We start from the raw sequence: 18,620 nt of genomic DNA, 5'->3' as shown, positions 1-18,620 counted from the left end.
AAATTTGAAAATCGAACCCGTTAGGAATCAGACCCGACCTTTATAAATAGGATCCGGGTCTGGTTCTAGTGATATGCGGGAGAACCCGGAATTAACAGCCCTCGGTTTGCCCATTCATTTTTGATGTTAGCGACAGCAACGCCGAAAAATCTAAAATTTGTCAATTGCATAAGAATTGTCCCAAGGCAACTAAGGACAGTGAATGGGACTAGTCCATGTTTTAATCCTAATAAAACTCTTCAAATATAATGAACAAACGCCAAGTAGCAACGTAGCAAAACTCTCCCTAATTCTCACCGCTCCCTCTTTTATACAAACTCACAAAAAAAACTGACCCGAAAACAGTAAAACACACAAAAAAAAAAAGTAAGAGAGAGAGAAAGAAACAAAAACCAGGATCAAAATCAAACCAAATCAAAAACAAACAATTTTTGTTAAAGAAGAAGAGGAAGAAGAAGAAAAACACCAAACAAAAATTCTATCTTCTTCCTTTAGAGGAATTTCAATGCGAAACTCCTCTACAAATCTCTGAAGAAGAAGACATCCATAATAATAATGGCATTATCATCAGGATCAAAAAAACAAACCCTATTCATATCATCTCTTATATTATTATGGTATTCATCAAACATTGGTGTTCTTCTTCTAAATAAATATTTATTATCAAATTATGGATTCAAATTTCCAATATTTCTCACAATGTGTCATATGTCAGCTTGTGCATTACTTAGTTACATTTCCATTGTTATATTGAAAATTGTTCCTCTTCAGATGATCAATTCAAGAAAACAGTTCTTCAAAATCTCAACATTAAGTGTTGTTTTTTGTTGTTCTGTTGTTGGTGGTAATATTTCTCTCAGATATCTTCCTGTTTCTTTTAATCAAGCTGTTGGAGCTACAACTCCATTTTTTACAGCTTTTTTTGCTTATTTAATGACTTTCAAAAGAGAAGCCTGGGTTACTTATGCTGCTCTCGTTCCTGTTGTTACTGGTGTTGTCATCGCAAGTGGGGTAAGAATTTATACAGATCTCTAGTTTTTTTTATTTATTTATAATTAATTCTGATCTAAGTATATATTTATGATTTAATAATGGCTGGTTTTTGGCAATTCTCTGTTGTTTCTTAAAATGTTGTTTGTTTCTGTGTTAATTATACAATGTCACTCAAGATGTGGTTCATAAATCTAGTTTTTTTCTTCTTAATTAATGTGTAAAAAAAAAATCACATCGGATGAGATTTTCCAGCTGAATTTTAGGGGTTTATGTCGGTTGTTGTGTGGTAATGTGTAATGTTGAATACCATCAGAATGCGGTCGATTAATCAGTCACAGTTTTAGGGCAATGGTGATAAAAATCATGAATTTTTTCGATATCGCAAAGGGTTTGGATCTTTTACCATTTATTTATCTTGAGATGATGAAGAAAAATATATCATGATGTGGTTACTCTACTGAAGAGAATGTAGATGCTTTGATTTTGGGTAATCCCATTGTCATTTTAAATTTTCTCGATAAAACCTTGCTAGTTCTTCCCTGCAACGGAAGGAATGGCTGGAAACACAAGGATCAGAAGTGTGGATTCTCTGATTCTGTAGGAATTTCTTTGGTTGAACCTCCAAAGAGATATTTAAGTAACAGCTTGTCTGAAGGATGAAAGGGATTTTTCACAGAGATGGTTAAATTTTTACATGGTCTATGATACTGGTTGAGTCTTTGCACTTTCCGTGGTGTTGAGATATCAATCGTTTGAAAATTCCCTTCAGCTTCAATATAGCTTGCCATCAGCCTCGACTCTTCAACTTGGCAGTTCTTTGCTCCTTATTTTGGGAATTTGCGTAATTAATACAATAGGATCAATCTGAAATATTATTTTTGTATTTTTGGTTCCTTTCCGAAGTAGCAAAGATTTTGGCTTTCTTTCGTAAATGGAGTTGTAATTATGGTGCTCTCTTGTGGGTTGCAGGGTGAACCGAGTTTTCACTTGTATGGCTTCATAATGTGCATCAGTGCAACAGCTGCTAGGGCGTTCAAGTCTGTACTCCAGGGCGTCTTACTTTCTTCTGAAGGGTAAAATTTTCAATTATTCTTTTTGTTTTTGAAGGATATTTTCAGTTGTTCTGCTTATTACCTAGTTGGTAGTCAATCGTTAACTCTCATTTCTGAAATTATGGAAGCAATATTATTGCCTTGTAGCAAGATGTGCCACATGCAACTATCATTCATTTAGTTTAGACATAAAAATTAAAATTCTGTCCGGTTGTTGATATGCTTACTCGACTTTTTTATGCTTCATTTCAAAAAGAAACAAGTTCTGCCTTGTATTAGGCGTATCGAGATGTCCGCTTATGGGCTAAATTAAATGTGTAAGAGCATGGATGCATCAAGGAGATAACTATTATGAAAGCTGCTTGCGAGATCAAATACCCTTATATTTGATCTGTCTCAAACCCAAAATCAAACAGACATGGTTAGGTGGGTTAGAAGTTAGAACCCTTGAATGTTGAACACGTCGAAAACTGTAGACTGCAGATAGTTGTTCGGAATTCTTTTGACCTCATTTATAAACATTGGATGATTTTTGAATTCTAAACGCTTACCAAATAGACTTGTGCACTTGTGTTTTGGTGAAGTTCTTCCTTTTCAAGTCCTACTGCTTTGTTATAGCATCATTTTTAAGTTGTTCAGTGTAACATTCAATTGTTTTTGCAGGGAAAAGTTGAACTCCATGAATTTGATGCTGTACATGTCTCCTATTGCTGTTCTTGTTCTATTGCCTGCAACAATACTAATGGAACCTAACATGTTGGATACCATTTTCTTGCTTGGGAGAAAGCATAAGTTCATGTGGCTACTTCTCTTAGTGAACTCTGTAATGGCATACGCTGCGAACTTGTCCAACTTTTTGGTGACCAAGCATACAAGTGCATTAACACTGCAGGTGCTATATCCCTTCCGTTTGATTTGTGTATCCTTTACTATCCGGATGTTTATAATTAATCTTAAGTTGATAGACCATGTTAAACTTTCATAAACCGCAAAAACGATAGGTGTTTTTACATAATGTGTCCTTCTCATGGTAAAATAAAATTTGATTTTAGGTTTGTGGGTGATTAAGTATTATTATCTTAGCTCCAATGTACAAACATAATTGGGATTACAAGAGGAAAATTTCACAATATGTGGTTAGTATCTCACATTTGTTTCTATTTCTCTATTGGTGCCACCAGGTGCTGGGAAATGCAAAGGGTGCCGTGGCTGTTGTCATCTCGATACTTCTGTTCCGCAATCCTGTCACTTTTATTGGAATAGCTGGATACTCCCTGACAGTTATTGGTGTAATTGTTTATGGAGAAACAAAGCGGCGTTTTAAGTAAATGAAGCACTCTCCACCTTCAACATTTATTCAAATTTTGTTACATCACGAAGAAGTTAGCGGCAAGGAGGTACAAGCTGAAGTTTCTAGAAGGAAGATTTTGACAACAATTGGGTTGCTTATCATATTTCATATTTTCAGCGAAAACCTGGTTGGATTTCTTTCCATTTAATTTTTTGGGTCCATATATAACGTATTGATCGATAGTAGATCCTGATTAGATTAAGATGTCTCATTAGCTATTAGAGCCGGAATCTTTGTCAAATTCAAATTCATGGAAAGATGGAAATATTCTATATCTTTTTTCTTCTTAATTAGCTATTCCATTTGTCTCATTAGCTATTAGAGCCGGAATCTTTGTCAAATTCAAATTCATGGAAAGATGGAGATATTCTATATCTTTTTTCTTCTTAATTCTATACACATCCATGTTTTTCGAACTTGTGAAAACAGAATTCTGGGGAGCTTTCATGATGTAAGCCCAGGGATTTCAAGGGCCAAGCACCCATTTTCCCTTTTTTGCATCTTTTATGGTCTTGTGAAACCATGTTCTTTTCCTAAAAATGCATCTCAGAAATTAGAACGTGAGTCTCTCATTGAGCTTGCATGTACTTCTTGAAGAATTTCAGTACGCTTAAGCAGTAGTCCAACAACACCCATCTAACAAATTGCTGAAGAAAACAAATCAAGAATGTCCATGTGTTTTTTCTGCTGCCTGGCAGACTTTGGTGAAAAGAACAATGATTGCAAGTGTTTCCTTCATAACAAGTACTCCCTCCGTCCCAAATTAGATGAACTAGTTGGTTTTAAATTTTGTCCCAAAATAGATGAGCTATTTCTTTAATCAAGTGGATATTTCTAAAATCACCATTTTAATTAGTTATTGTTACTATAAGAAATATGTAGTCATGTTTTTATTCGTAACGTAGATGTTTTAAAATGTTTTTCAACGGTATTAAAATTTACGAAAAATCGTGGTACAATTTAAGAGATAAATACGGGGGTTTACTCAATAAATACTTTTCTAGATTTGTATAGATTTAAAAAGAGTCATGAAAAATAATAATTTTTTGGAGAGTTCTACAGAGTTGGAAAAATACTTGCAGAGTTTTGTAGAGTCGGCCTAATTCTTATAGAGATTTGTAGAGTTCTAAAACGTTATGAAAACAAGATTTCTAGAGAATTGTATAAAAATCAAGCATGACAAATCTCGATATTTGTAGAATTCAATAATATTTATCCTACCAAAAACAATTCTTGAAAAACGTTGATTGCAAATTAAATTGAGTAGCAATCATAATGTATACACTTTAGCCATTAACAGAAATTTTCATTTCAACAAAAATAACAAAACCAAAAAAGATTGATCGTATCATATGTATCACATATATCGCATTTAGGATATAATTAAAAAATAGAGAGAGAGAAATGGATCTAGAGTATACATGCAAGCTCGTGCATCAACTTGAAAAAAAAACAAATAATATCAAAAAAAAGTAAAAGATAATAATGAAGTTTTAAATTTTTGTAGAAGTCTCCCAAAATCTTTCATATTTTGCAAGACTTTCTCTAAGGCAAAAATACATATAAATATCATTCAAAGTCTTAAAAATTGGTAAGTATGCAAAGTCTTTAAATTTTCTTATTTATAACGAGTAACACAAACTTTGAACGAGATTTTACAAGTATATAACGAGTAACATATACTTACAAGGAGTTTTCTAAAGTATACAACCAGTAATACAATACTTTGGAAATCTATTAAAGTCTCTGGAAATCAGAAAAAGTATTTACTGAGTAAATCCCTGTAAGTTTTATTAGTTATTATCCATAAGGGTATAATTGTAAAAAAATACTTAAACATACTCCCCTTTCCTCCCTGCCTTAAGAATTGTGCAAACTACAACTAGCTCATCTAATTTGGGACGGAGGGATTACTTTTTAGTTTTTGCACTATTATACCAGCAATCGTAGAGATAAGCACCTTTTATAGAGGACTAGTGGATAACCCGTGCCATGATGGTACGGCGAATTTTAGGAATAGAATCACAAAAGCTAATGGATCAGAAATCGAAACTTAATGTAAACTACGGTAAAAGGTTAATTTCATTAATGAAATTTATTTATGAAATCATATTACATTGCAATCCAAATTTTGTTTCCAAAACCAGTTTATACATAAACCATGATCAGGCTTGACTGGGACTTTTATACTTGCATGGAAGGTTATGAGATAGAGACTTTTACACTTTACATGAAAGGTCTATAAGAAATAAAATACTCACTGAGGTATCCAAGTCCCAACATTTTTTTTGCGGGGTTCATTCATGGCAATTTCTTGGTTTGTTAAAGTGGCGAAGGCAACTGCACTTTTATAGTCAAGATGTCTCTGCTGCTAATATTTCAGCTGAGAAGTTGTTACATATGCTCACAAATAAACAACCAACCTTTGATGATAATCTAATGATCTCTGTACATAATGACAGCCCCGCTTTTTACGCAATTACACTTTTTGTAGAAGTGTGAATAGCTCCTAGAAATGCGGAATTATGGAAGTCCACCATATTGTTTCACATGGTTAGTTGAAAACTTACAAGCGGATAGTATGAAAAGTAAAATGCATGCTCAACTATCTCTCATACTCGGCTCTTCGATTTACCTCTTCTTCTATATAATTTTTCAAAACTCATAACAAATCTATCTACGCACCACCAGAATTATGGAAGTCCACCATATTGTTTCAAGGGACAAGACTACTTTTTTGGCGAAACTATAGGTGCCAGAACTTTGTTCAGCACCACCGGAATTTTCTCTTTGATTTGCCATTTCAAAATAAAATTGACCTGTTAATTGTTTTTTCTATTTTTGGTTTCATCTTCCGTGGTTTAGATATCTTTTCTCTAACCCCTTTTTATAACTTTTCAAAAATGTTATTAATAACAATTTTTGGCGTTCGATGAAATGTCATGTCTCTTGGCAGTTCACGCCTATTCAAGGCCATGAGCACCTTCTCCAGAATCATCATTACTCCCTAAAAACCTATTTTCAAAACCTAATTCTAGACATTTCATTTGCCTTAAATCGCTTCAGAATTTCCATTAAAAGGTGCATTGGTAGACCACCTAGTTCAGATAAGTTTATTTGGGTATTAATTGGAATCTTTGATTTTGTCAGATCTAGAAACAGACAACACCTGTTAAGAGGCACTATTGCTAGTTGGAGTGTATCAGATATGCATTTGATCAAATATCATGTCATATGGACTACCACCAAAAATTTCAAAATCCATTCTTTACCTTTGGCTAGCCTAATACAATAATACTTCTGCTAAACAAAATGTAACCAAATTTCAGACCAACATACAAATCCAATTTTCTCCCTCCCAATTTCTATTTCATACTACCATTAAACTTACCCGTTCTATATTTATCATATTTGGAAGTACTTGGAGACAACACCAACCTAGTTGTGGAAAAAACAAAGACAATTATTATTCAACAACCACAATTGGTGAGGTGATCATGTACGTGCTTTACGTCATGATACGCTATCAAAAGTTTATCATTAGTAGGGTTGTCTTATTGTATCTTTTACACCAAACTCATGTGATCAAAGTGTTAGAAGTTGTCGATGTTTTAAGAAGATTCTAGAATATTCTAGACTTGTCTAGGTGTTTCCTTATTTCGGTATAGCTAGAGGTTTCCTGATTTAGTTAAACTCAAGGTTTCCTTTCTTAGTTATGTTTAGGTTTCCTAATATAACTCATATACTTGGAAGACAAGTTTGTAACCTATATAAATAGGCGTATAAGTCCTAGGGAAACACACACAACACAATTTAGAAAAGAGTTCTCATAACTAGAGAATTTTAGGGTTTAGAACGTTTTGTTCATAGAGAATTGTTTGGGGTTTGTGAACAACATTATGCTGGTCATAGTTTGTTGATTGATTCATCAATCGTTAAGGTTTAATTCTCTGTAAATTTGTTCTATAATAAGAGTTGATCGTAGCCGTTTGTGGACGTAGGCATATTGCCGAACCGCGTTAAATATTGTGTCTTTGCTTCTGTTTCGTGCATCTTGTTTTTTGTTTTCTTTAGTTCTACGTGATCCAAAGAACTGGTGTCTTGTGAAGAGGTTAATTCTAAGGTCTTAATCCTAAAATAAAGATGCTCCTTTCTGTCATGATCTTATGAACTGTGATAGTAAAGTGAAAACCTTGCGAACCAACAGAGTCTTTCATCCTAGTCATGACAAAATAATTCCAAGACTTTCATCTATTTTATTCCCCTTTATCTGCAGCGACCAAGTTCAACTATCAAACCTTTCCCATTTTGAGGTTCAGTCTCCTATACAGAACAAGATCTCTTTCCACCTGGAGATATCTGTGTTATGTATTTATCATAACACATGCTCTACTATCTATTGGCATTATCATTTCCAGATATATGTGTATAAGCTTTCCCTAACCACTCATTTCAACACATATTCTAGTTCATTCCTCTTCATCTCTCTTGGTTATTTTATTTATATGGAGAGCTCTAATACTACTGATGCTCCTAAATCCACAGTTGTGGTATCCAAAATATTTCCTCTCAAATGGCGAAAAAATTAACCTTACCTACAAATCTTTTCTTTAGTCTTACTGAACCAATTTTTATTAACAAATAAGCAGTTGTGTTAGCTGAAAATGATAACAACTGGAAATGGTGTAAGGTTGGTTATGTCAACTCTTGTTGCTACACCCTCTATCAGATATCACATCTGTTACCAATGGCCTCTTGCTCAACCTCTAACAGTTACAACATTCAGTAGCTTAAGAAAGAAGGTGTTTATCAGATTTTTAGCATAAAATGATTTCAATAGGGTTAATTATCAACGCCCTTGGTTCTCTTGTGGTTTTCTAATTGTTCATAAAGTTGTTCCTCTTACTGGTTGGCCACCACCAGATTTCATTTACAGAAGAGTTAATGTGGCTAATCTTGTGTAATGTTCCTAAAGAGTGTACTGAATTTTAAGATCTTAAAAGAATTACTCTCAAACTTGGAGAAATCATTGAAGCAAAAAAACCTTATGGGAACCACCTTCTAAAGAATGTTAAAGTCTATGTTCGTATCTCTGTTTAACATGCTCTACCAGCAGGCATCCTCTGGTTACTAGAGGAAGAATTGATCCCTTTCTCACCGAATATAGATATATTAGGATACCAAGAATTTTTTGTTACTCTTGTCGTATCATCGATCACAAAGATGCAGTTTGTCCTAACTGTTTATCTAAATAGAAGATTATAAAAGAAGCAGGTTCATCTGGTCCAAATATACTTTACCAAGAGTTCCAAAACTCATGATGCCTCCACCACCTCCAGATCATCTTTCTGACTCTACTCCAACAATGGTTTTGGGTGAATCTATAATGACCCAAGCAGAAGTTATTCTAGAGACTCAGATTGATACTCTTAATCGAGATGATAAAGAAAGAGGCAAAGCAGTTGTAGTCACTCAAAATGGTAAAGTTTTTGATCATGAGTTTTTGAAAAATAAACTTAATATGGGCTCTTTTGGTAACAGATTAACTACTCTAAATATTCCTGACATGGATATTATTCAAACTCAACACCTCATTCCTGTGGTCAATGGTCTTCCAGTTATCCTAAAGCAAATCTCCAATCAGATTAATAATCTGTTGATTCGAATCCGACTCCCGATCTGGTCAATGCGGGTCCAATTCGTACTTCTAACTCGACAGAAGATTCAAAACTGCTGCTACTCCTACTTAGAAGACTAGTATTTCTAGAGAAGAAATAGTCTCTATTGTTACTGAGCATGATGCTCTTTCAAATATCAAAAGGAAAATTAATCCCAGAACTGATCTTCGCAAGCGTATTAGAGCAAGTTCTGCTACTTTGGCTAGTATTGTGGTCATTCCGGAAAATGTTGATTATTCTGAGCCAGATTATAGTAATCCTCATTGCTTTAAGAATTGTGCAAACTACAACTAGCTCATCTAATTTGGGACGGACGGAGTATATGTCAAGAACCTGGACCACTGCTGGGGTGCTGCCTCATATTTTGCATATCAAATGGCTCACCTATTTTACATGCTAGTACCCGACGCACGAATTTGATCCATTTACTGCGTATCCCGATTAGACGTACCGGGCTTTCAGAGAGAGAGAGAGAAGAGAGGAGAAGAAGAAAGATGTCGCTGGTTGATTATGCTTCCAGTTCAGATGATGAAGATGGAAATATTAAAGATAAACAACACGACGTAGCAGAAGATGGAAACTCTCAGCCTTCTACTGTTCTTGAAGCTCATCATCATAACCAGTAAACATTCTCCTTCTCTTTAGTTTTATTATCATTAGTTTAGCAGAGGTTAAATTGAATTAGGGTTTTTGTTTAATGTCTTACTTGTTTCATCTTTGCCCATGTATAATTATTTTTATTCATTATCATTGTTTTTTATTTTGAAAATATCCCAAATTAATCAATTTATTTTGGAAAAACTGTATTACACCATTATTTAGGGTTTGTGGATTTCTTTCTTAATAGAAAGAAGCAATTATTAACAGGTACATAACGTTGTTGACGGTTCTCATCTTGCCTAGGAACATATAGTAACTATTGGATAATAATACTGTTAACACCACCACGAATTTGAATTTTGAACTAGATATGTCACCAAAGATAGCTGCAAATTGGTCACTTTTAGACTAGTATACTTGAGTATAAGAATATATTTCGGCCCATTATGTGTTGTTTATAGTGCCATGCCTATAACTAGATATCTGAAACTGATATTGTGGAATTGGAATAATAAATTATAACCAAGTCCCAGCTTAGTAATTGTACCAATATGCGATTGACCATAAGAAGAAGGTGATGGAAGATGAACCTAAAACTTGCTTTCACCGCAGATGGCGGAGGCTACTCACTTGTACTTCTATATTATATGAAAATTCATTTGGGTGTTTGAAAAAGTACAACCGCGACTGCTACCTCAACTTTAACTGAGAAACTGACCTAATATGCATCATTAGACAAAGAAGAAAAAGGCTAGGGTGGTTAAACAACAAACATATCCGAGGATAGCTGTTTTGATGTCGTACATCATACTCTGCTACAATGAGATTAGTGTTTGCATGCGTAAGTGGGTATACCTGATTTATACCATGAGTGTTGTTTGTTTTTCCAAATAAGATTAGTAGATATGCTATCTAGTATTTACCAGTGTGAAGTGATAACTTTGTGCTGAGCAATATCAGGAGTGTAGATGAACTTCTCTTTGTGCTGTTTGAATGATGAAGAAATTGAAGTGTTTGGCTTAATTTTGTTTCTTCTCAAAAATTGCGCTCAGTTCCGCCAAGATCTCTTGGTTAGCTGGGGAAGAATCCAAACAAGTGGATTTTTGAGGAACACATCTTTGGATTTGGATATAGTATAATGTTCAGTCATTCTGAGGGTTATCTCAAGTTTCAAAAGTGTTCTAGGATCCTCTATACTAAAGACTTGATACAGGTTAGTGGTTGGAGAGAGTATCACTTTTGTGCACCAAAACTCTTGCCGACTTTGAATTCTACCTAATTTCACTGCTTGATTTGTGGATTCTTTTTGTAGATCAATTTATCATTATATGTGAAGTCACATCCAGGGAATCAGAAATTAGAATTGAGATCTGGATTTTGCGAGTTCAACAGCCTTAAAGTTGGCAACTTGGCCACTTTGCTGAGTTGGATACAACTATTAATAAATAGCAATCTGTGTTTGTAATCCTAGGGGTGACTATCTCGTCATACATGTTCTGCTAGTTAGAGGACCTGACATTCTCTAAGGGGCATAAAGGGCCAGTATTCTAATATGGGTTGTTTTTTTCTATTGTTTCTTCGTTTAAGTGGACACAGAAGCAGGAACCAGTCTTGTTTTTTTTCATCGCTTGCTGGCTTCTGAATTTTCTGATATTCATAAGATATGTTTGATGTAGGAGATCGATTACTTCGTCACACCAACCACCCGAAAGTTCTTCACAGTCATTAACACGTCCTATCGAGAAACTTCCAGATGCCTCACTACTTCTAGATTCACCCGCCTTCTCATCTCATCAAATGAGTGGCAATGATCACTCGTCTAGAGTTGCAGCTGCTATGGCAGAGAGTTCATCACGCAAGAGAGAATCAAAGGGCTCAGCTTCCACCAATCCACGAAGTAAGTTTCCCAGAGGGAACTTGCCTAATACAAAAAGTTTTCCGGATACTGTTGGCGGTGTGCTAGTTCCCCCTCAGCTCAAAGGAAGGTTAGCATACAAATTCCACCTTTTCCTTTTTTTTTTTAGTTTGCTGAACAGAAGTAAAAAACGCGAATATGTTTCCTAGGTTTCTGTTCTTAATGTTTCTCGAAAAGTATGTCAAATAGTAGTCCTTGTTTTCACCTTTCATCTTTCAAACTCTATAGTCAATCATGGAGTCAAGCATTAACAGTTCTTTGTACTGTTTGGATATAATCATATCAAACGGTCCAAAAGTTAACATAAACATAACAGGAGAGGAATGAGTCGAATGACACGAAAGTATTCCTCTTCTTTTTTTCACACTGATATAATGTACATCAGAGGGATGGGGAGTTCTATAAGATGAGGGAGATAGGGATGTAGGTGAGTTGATGGTGAAAGAGTCTAACAGATGGTTCAGTGGTGGATAAAAAGTTTCATAAGAAAAGTCTAATGCAGATATGAAAATTAATGAAGGGTCTGCTTATTGTCAAATGATGGCTTTACTGAACTGATCACGATCTCTTTTCTTTTCTCAATTATCAAACACAGAAAGGTGATAACTTGGCATTTCCTTACAGCTGAAGTTAATTTGTTCTATTGTTCATCAGTCAAAACATGCTCATGAGTCTTGCACGACCCCGTAGCCTCAAGGCTTACATCACTTGCATCATTCATTGATGTCTCCTCATTTTGGAGGATTTTAAATAGGGTGAGAAAGAAGTAAAACAGGTACAGCCCTTTCGTGGCTTAAGAAGAATTCGATTCAGAATTCATGTCAGTGTCCAGAAGCTTTGACATTTATTACGAGTTTGTGCAACCTATAACATAAGTTGAAGTCACATATATGTAGTGTTCAACAGCTTAGCTCTTTGATCTTTTATCATTGTAGTGAGAGAGAAGATAATATGCCTTCCTTTTTTTAAATTGTTTTTTGTCAAGTGAGAGAATCTACATATTTTGAATAGGCAGTTTTGGCTGATGCAGAAATCAGAACGTAAGAGTTATTTGAAATCCAAATTGACTTTATGGAGCAACATACATGTTATATTCCACTTTGCTATTTGGGCTACAATTTATAAGTCTATAGGCATCACACCTGAAGTTATTTGTCATTCAACACATGTTCATGGAGTTCATCCTAATTTCCTTAATTTTGAATACTCCTCATCAGTGTTCATGTTTGATCTGATGTTTAAAGTGTCATTTTTGCAGGAGCAATGTCGTTACAGAAGATATAGGAAAGCTTTTTGTGAAAACTAAGAAGACATGCTAATGGCCCCTCTCATTAAGGGGTGGTGGTGATCTCTGAAGTCTGGCTTTCTTTTTGTTCGTTCTGATGATAATAGACATAGAAAAAGTGTCACAGGTACTCAGACTTCAACTAACATAATACACCTGGACTTGAGAAAAATGGCAGACAAACCTTTTGGTACTTCATACGTCTGTTAAATGGTTAGGATCTGTTTCATTGTTTAGTTATTGTCTGATGTTAACATGTATGAAGAAAAATCTAGTGCTATTTAGCAGTTCATTGTCTCGCCAATCATGTGCGTAAATTGTAAATGATTGCCTGCTGGGATGTATCCAAATGAAACATGTGTGAACTTCTGCAAACATCCAAAAAAACTAGAAGCTGCAGCATTTTTTTTTTTTTGAAACTGGAAATTGAATTGATTAGAGTTTACATAGCTTGCCTCCTCCTGAAGTTTATGAATAATTTCAACCGGAGGATACAACAGCCAAACACCACTCATTCTTTGAGTTCTAGCTAATTTAGAAAGACAATCAGCTACTTTATTTTTTTCTTTTGGAACATAAGAGCATTTCCAAAAGACACGACTACGAAGTAAAAGTTTTATGTCTAAAGTTAAATTATGCAATCTCCAATCGATATTCAGAGTACCGCCATTGACAGCATCCGCTACAAGCTTAGCGTTCAGCTCAAAAACCACCTTTTCTAGATTCTTTTCCGATGCCCATTTCATTGCTTCCCATAAAGCCTTGCTCTCAGCTTGTTCCGGACTTGATACTGCAGCTAAGTAGATGCATTTCGTGCCTTGGTGCGTACCTGCAAAATCACGACAGATCAGTCAAATTCCTTCAGAGTTATTAGATGCCAAATAAGAACCATCAGAATTCTGTAGCAGGAGACTGTCAGTGTTGATTAATTCTATTCTGAGGTGCAGGAAGCATGGGATTAGTTACTGGCTTCTATCAAGAACTGCAAATTCCCTTCTACAATTTTGAATAATAACTAGAAGCTGCAGCATGGTCTGAAAAAATTCTCAACCAAATATTTCTTTGAAACGACGTGCAGAAAATAAGATTCTGCATATGCAGAATAAATTTTTATAACCGTATGAATTTCTAGGAGGTGCCTGAAATGTATATAAAATGAGAAGCCAACATGTTAGGTCCCCATAACTTAACCCCATACGATTTCTTTAGTGGGCTAGCAGTGAACGGTTTCTTTGACCAAGACTATCCCCAACTCTTAGCGTTAACGGGGAGTAAATCATAGAATTAATTCGGTCAATGTTTAAGTTAGGGATACAATTAACTAAATGGCTCCATGGTCTGCCCCAGGGACTGATGGATTTCCACCAGGCTTTTACAAACAGAACATGGAGCTTGTGGAAAATGAAGTGTTTAAAATGGTTCAAAGCTTCTTCCATTCTAAACATTTGTTAAAAGAAATGAACCACACATTTCTATCTCTAATTCCTAAAGTCAGCAATCCGGTCAGCCTGCTGACTTAAGACCAATCTCTTTATGCAATTCTAGTTATAAAATAATCTCTAAGATTATAGTCAATAGAATGAAACCACTTCTAGGCAAAATTATATCACCTTTCCAATCTGCATATGTTCCCAACAAGAATATACAAAATAATGTGATCATTGCCCATGAGTTGGTGCATTTTATGAGGAGGAAGAGAAAAAAAGATAAATGCGGGATTATGGGGCTCAAATTAGATATGTCGAAAGCATTTGACAGGGTTGAATGGCCTTTTTTGATTGTTATACTCAAATGCTTTGGGTTTTCATATTCTTGGTGTGATATTATCTTTCAATGTGTTAGCACCACTAGTATTTCTATTCTTCTTAATGGATCACCTTGTCCTGCATATAAACCTAGTAGAGGTCTTCGTCAGGGTGGTCCATTATCCCCATACCTATTTATTCTATGTATGGAATCTTTTTCTAGATATTTGTTGCATGTTGAACAATGTCATCTCATCATGGGTTTAAAGTCAGCAAAGAGGCTCCTAGTATTTCTCACTTACTCTTTGCTGATGATTGCCTCTTATTCACTAAAGCCACTCATGATGAGGCTAGTAACTTAATGTCGCTAATTAAGGACTTTAGTCTCATTTCTGGCCAAGTGATAAATTTTCAAAAATCTGGATGCTTCTTTAGCAAGAATGTTCATCCGGATCATTGTGATTCCCTCATTAGATCACTTAATGTCAAGAAAATTGATCCTAATGATAAACACTTAGGCATCCCTCTTTTCCCCAAAAGATAAAAAAACGAGACTTTCTCACATCTTGCTGAGCATTTTGAAAAAGGAGTGGCCAAGTGGATGGGTAAGCATTTGTCTCAATTTGGTAGGTCTGTCATGGTTAATAATGTCTTGAATTCTTCTCCCATCTATCATATGAATTCTTTCCTTCTACCTGCTAATCTTGTCCACAAAATGGAGCAATCTCAACGGGATTTCTGGTGGGGGAAAGGTTCAAATGGTGGTTCTTATCCTAAAAGATGGGATAGAGTCTGCACTCATAAAATGAGAGGGGGCCTAGGTTTTCAGAGTCTTAAGTTAACTAATTCTGCCCTTCTTGCTAAAACTGCGTGGTTGTTAATTCATTCAGAAGATGAACTCTGGTTTAGAATTTTGAAATGCAAATATTTCAAAAATTGTCACCCGTTGCATCATAAAGAAATTAAGGATTCTTCTTGGATGTGGAAGAGTATATGTCATCGTCTTTACATCATTCAGCATAATTCGATTTGGAAAGTTAGAAATGGTGATAGTATTCATACTTTTCTAGATAATTGGGTGCCTAATATGTCTTCCCCTTTATGCATATCTTATCTTAATCCCAATATATGCGTGAATAGCTTGATTGATAAAGACACTAGATCTTGGAATTCAAACCTAGTGTAGGCCTTTTTCACTGAAGATAATTGTCAGAAAATAATGAGTATTAGGATCCCCATGTCAGGTAAAGACAGATTGGTTTGGCCATTTACTAAAAATGGTAGTTTCACTGTTAAGTCCGCTTATAAGCTTTTGGCTGGAGATTTTTCTGCTGTGAACCATAATACTCAAGCTAATCTTATCTATAAAAATCTCTAGAAGGCTTCACTATTGTCTAAAGTTCAACTGTTTTTGTGGAAGCGCATTGAAGATATTCTGCCAACCAAATATAGATTGTCTGTTTTTAAACCTAATCTAGATAACACCTGTAGCATGTGTGATTCTAATACACCTGAAACAGTTGAGCATCTCATTCTTCATTGCTCTTTTTCTAAATCTGTTTGGGCTTCATTACCTTTTGGAAACTTGGTGCTTCAAGATTATGACTTTGATGTTGGCATTCATGATTGGATTAACAAATATCTCTCATCCAACAATGATCTTTGCAGCTCTGTTTTAACCACTTCCTGGTGTTTGTGGAGGGACAAATGTTTTCATATTTTTCAACAAAAATCCCTTAATACTTTGAGTACTGTCAGATTTTCTTCTAAGATGATTTGTGATACTAGTAAATTCTTAGTACATAGTCATTCAAATAATCATTCTGTTGTTGTTCAAGAACATGTTCCTCCTTCTAATGAAGATCTCCCTTCAGATTATGATATTGTTTACTGCGATGCTTCCTATGATAAATATACTAATAAATATGATGTGGGTATTGTCATTTTCAACCAAACAGGAGAATGCAAAGGATGCAAGACAGTCGCATGACAAGCCTTGAATCCGGAAGAAGCTGAATGCCTAGCCTTGTTTGAAGCTGCAAAGTGGGCGAAAGAAAGAGGCTATACCAAAATTTGTTTGCCGAGTGATGCTAAGAATGCTATTTCTTTCCTAAATAAAAGATTGAATCATATTAGATGGTTCAATAACTCTATCTTGGAAGATTGTCTCTTTATTCTAAGTGATTTTATGATTAAGATTTTTGATTGTGGTTGTTGTAGTATTAAAGATTTGAACTCTAATACTTGTTAAAATTAATTTTAAAGGAATAAAATAGAGAGTTACTGGGTCTAGGATTCGGCCAAACTCATATCAATAGGTTCAATTATTCATTCTCAAACAATTATCGCTCGACAAATAAAACAACATCGACTCTTATTCTTGCCAAGGTAGATTCTCCAAACAGTAATTATAAATCGTAAGCATGGGACATCAAACATCTAAGCAAGCATGACCCATCTAATAAAATAATAACTAATTTTTTCAAATCATAATTCTATTTTAATTAAGTGCAAAAGTCAAATAGAAAATAAAACAAATTCACCCAAGTATGAAGTCCGGCTTCCTCCGTCGACCCAGTGTTGGGGTTTAGCTCCACATGGTGAAAACACTCTCAAAATAATATTTCATTGCTCTAAAAGGTGTTTACAAGGAGAAAAGGTATAAAAACAGGGCTTTTGTAACAGTTATAATTGTTACAGATACAACAATAAACTGTTACTGACGTTGTAGCTTCTACGACTGTCACTATGTGTCAGATATACGACCCACGGCTAAGTGTCGTTGTCACTGTTGGAAAACGACTGTCTTTGCAAGCCTGTTCTTCGTTTTTCACTGTTTTTCTGCTGCTGCTGCAGATTTCTCTGTAGCAATTCTCTCGACTCTGTAGCCTCCCCAATCACTCGATGCCCTTTTTCACTGCCCCAGAAGACTATTTATGCCCGACAACCTCCAAATAATCAACAATAACTCCAAAATCTTCCGCAATCACTCTCTCCATTTTTCCGAGATATTATTCCCTTATATTTTTCTTCTCTCCATTCTCACGCCTCTGCTCGTGGTTTTCATACTCCAAACTTGTTGCCAACACGTACTAGATAGATTCAAACATTCTTTCACCTCATGCAACTCCCAAAAACAGCTCAACCATCTCGTGGAGAAATAACAGATAACCCGAGATATTTGTTTCCATTACGCGTCTTCTTTCTTGCTCGAAAATCTTTCCAAACTCTTCTAATCAACTCAGAATATACTCCCACTACAAATATCCTCCAAATCAGCACGTATCTTCTAAGATAACACAAACAGAGTCTCTGTATATCTTCAAACTCTGTTTTTTAAAATCCACGTACACAGCCCATTGTTTCCCATATTAATGCACCCACCAATCCTATTTAAGTGTAACAGGATATTTCCAAACAAATATCAGAGAATCTTCACGACAAAATCTCTCAAATCACTGCCAGACTATCGAGTATCTCTCGAGCATTTAACACTTTCCCTGTTTATCAAATCATGAGAAAATCCTTCCTTTTTTATGTGCATGGAACATATACCTCCCCTGTTTAACTCTAACTGTCTCAAATCTATCCAAACACGGCAACAAATCTGAGCAAATCTCTACAGGCATCAATCCAAAATAATACGCAGGTGAGAGTTATACTTTCCCGCCAAAACTGTTCTTCCTTGTTTACATCAATCCGTGATTATCCAGCCTAAATTAACTGATTCAGAGCACATTACCGTCCCTGTTTAGGTTCTAGGAGCAAACCCATTTGATTTCAGCTATTTAGTCTCAACCAAACACCTCTAAAACTGAAACCCTAATTATGTTGCCATTTTCCCGCCAAATTTCAAAGATTCAAAAGGTTGAAGATGACCTCCCCTTATCCATTTTCGGTGTCCCTTTAGAAATAGGTGTTGAATAGTAAAGAAGGTGCCCCTTAGTAATTGAGTACCCCTTAACCAATAGTGAGAGTCTGAATAACACGTGTCCTCTGGG

The 18,620-nt window shown here is 35.3% G+C and overlaps 2 protein-coding genes across 2 annotated transcripts; both read left to right on the top strand.

The window, feature by feature from the left end:
- Positions 1–349: 349 nt before the first annotated feature.
- On the top strand, positions 350–3,781 carry LOC113310529 (UDP-URONIC ACID TRANSPORTER 1). The gene is made up of 4 exons (XM_026559229.1): positions 350–1,011; positions 1,963–2,066; positions 2,709–2,937; positions 3,227–3,781. The coding sequence occupies exons 1-4, from the start codon at positions 556–558 to the stop codon at positions 3,371–3,373; spliced, it is 936 nt and encodes a 311-aa protein (XP_026415014.1). The 5' UTR covers positions 350–555; the 3' UTR covers positions 3,374–3,781.
- A 5,689-nt stretch (positions 3,782–9,470) lies between these two features.
- On the top strand, positions 9,471–13,300 carry LOC113308917. Its single transcript, XM_026557366.1, has 3 exons — positions 9,471–9,696; positions 11,351–11,659; positions 12,848–13,300. The coding sequence occupies exons 1-3, from the start codon at positions 9,569–9,571 to the stop codon at positions 12,906–12,908; spliced, it is 498 nt and encodes a 165-aa protein (XP_026413151.1). The 5' UTR covers positions 9,471–9,568; the 3' UTR covers positions 12,909–13,300.
- The last annotated feature ends 5,320 nt before the right edge of the window (positions 13,301–18,620 follow it).

Source organism: Papaver somniferum, chromosome 9 (genome assembly GCF_003573695.1).
Source record: "Papaver somniferum cultivar HN1 chromosome 9, ASM357369v1, whole genome shotgun sequence".
NCBI classification, from domain to species: Eukaryota; Viridiplantae; Streptophyta; class Magnoliopsida; order Ranunculales; family Papaveraceae; genus Papaver; species Papaver somniferum.
Note: the sequence above shows the minus strand (reverse complement) of the source record. Positions and strands in the feature narration are given on the sequence as shown.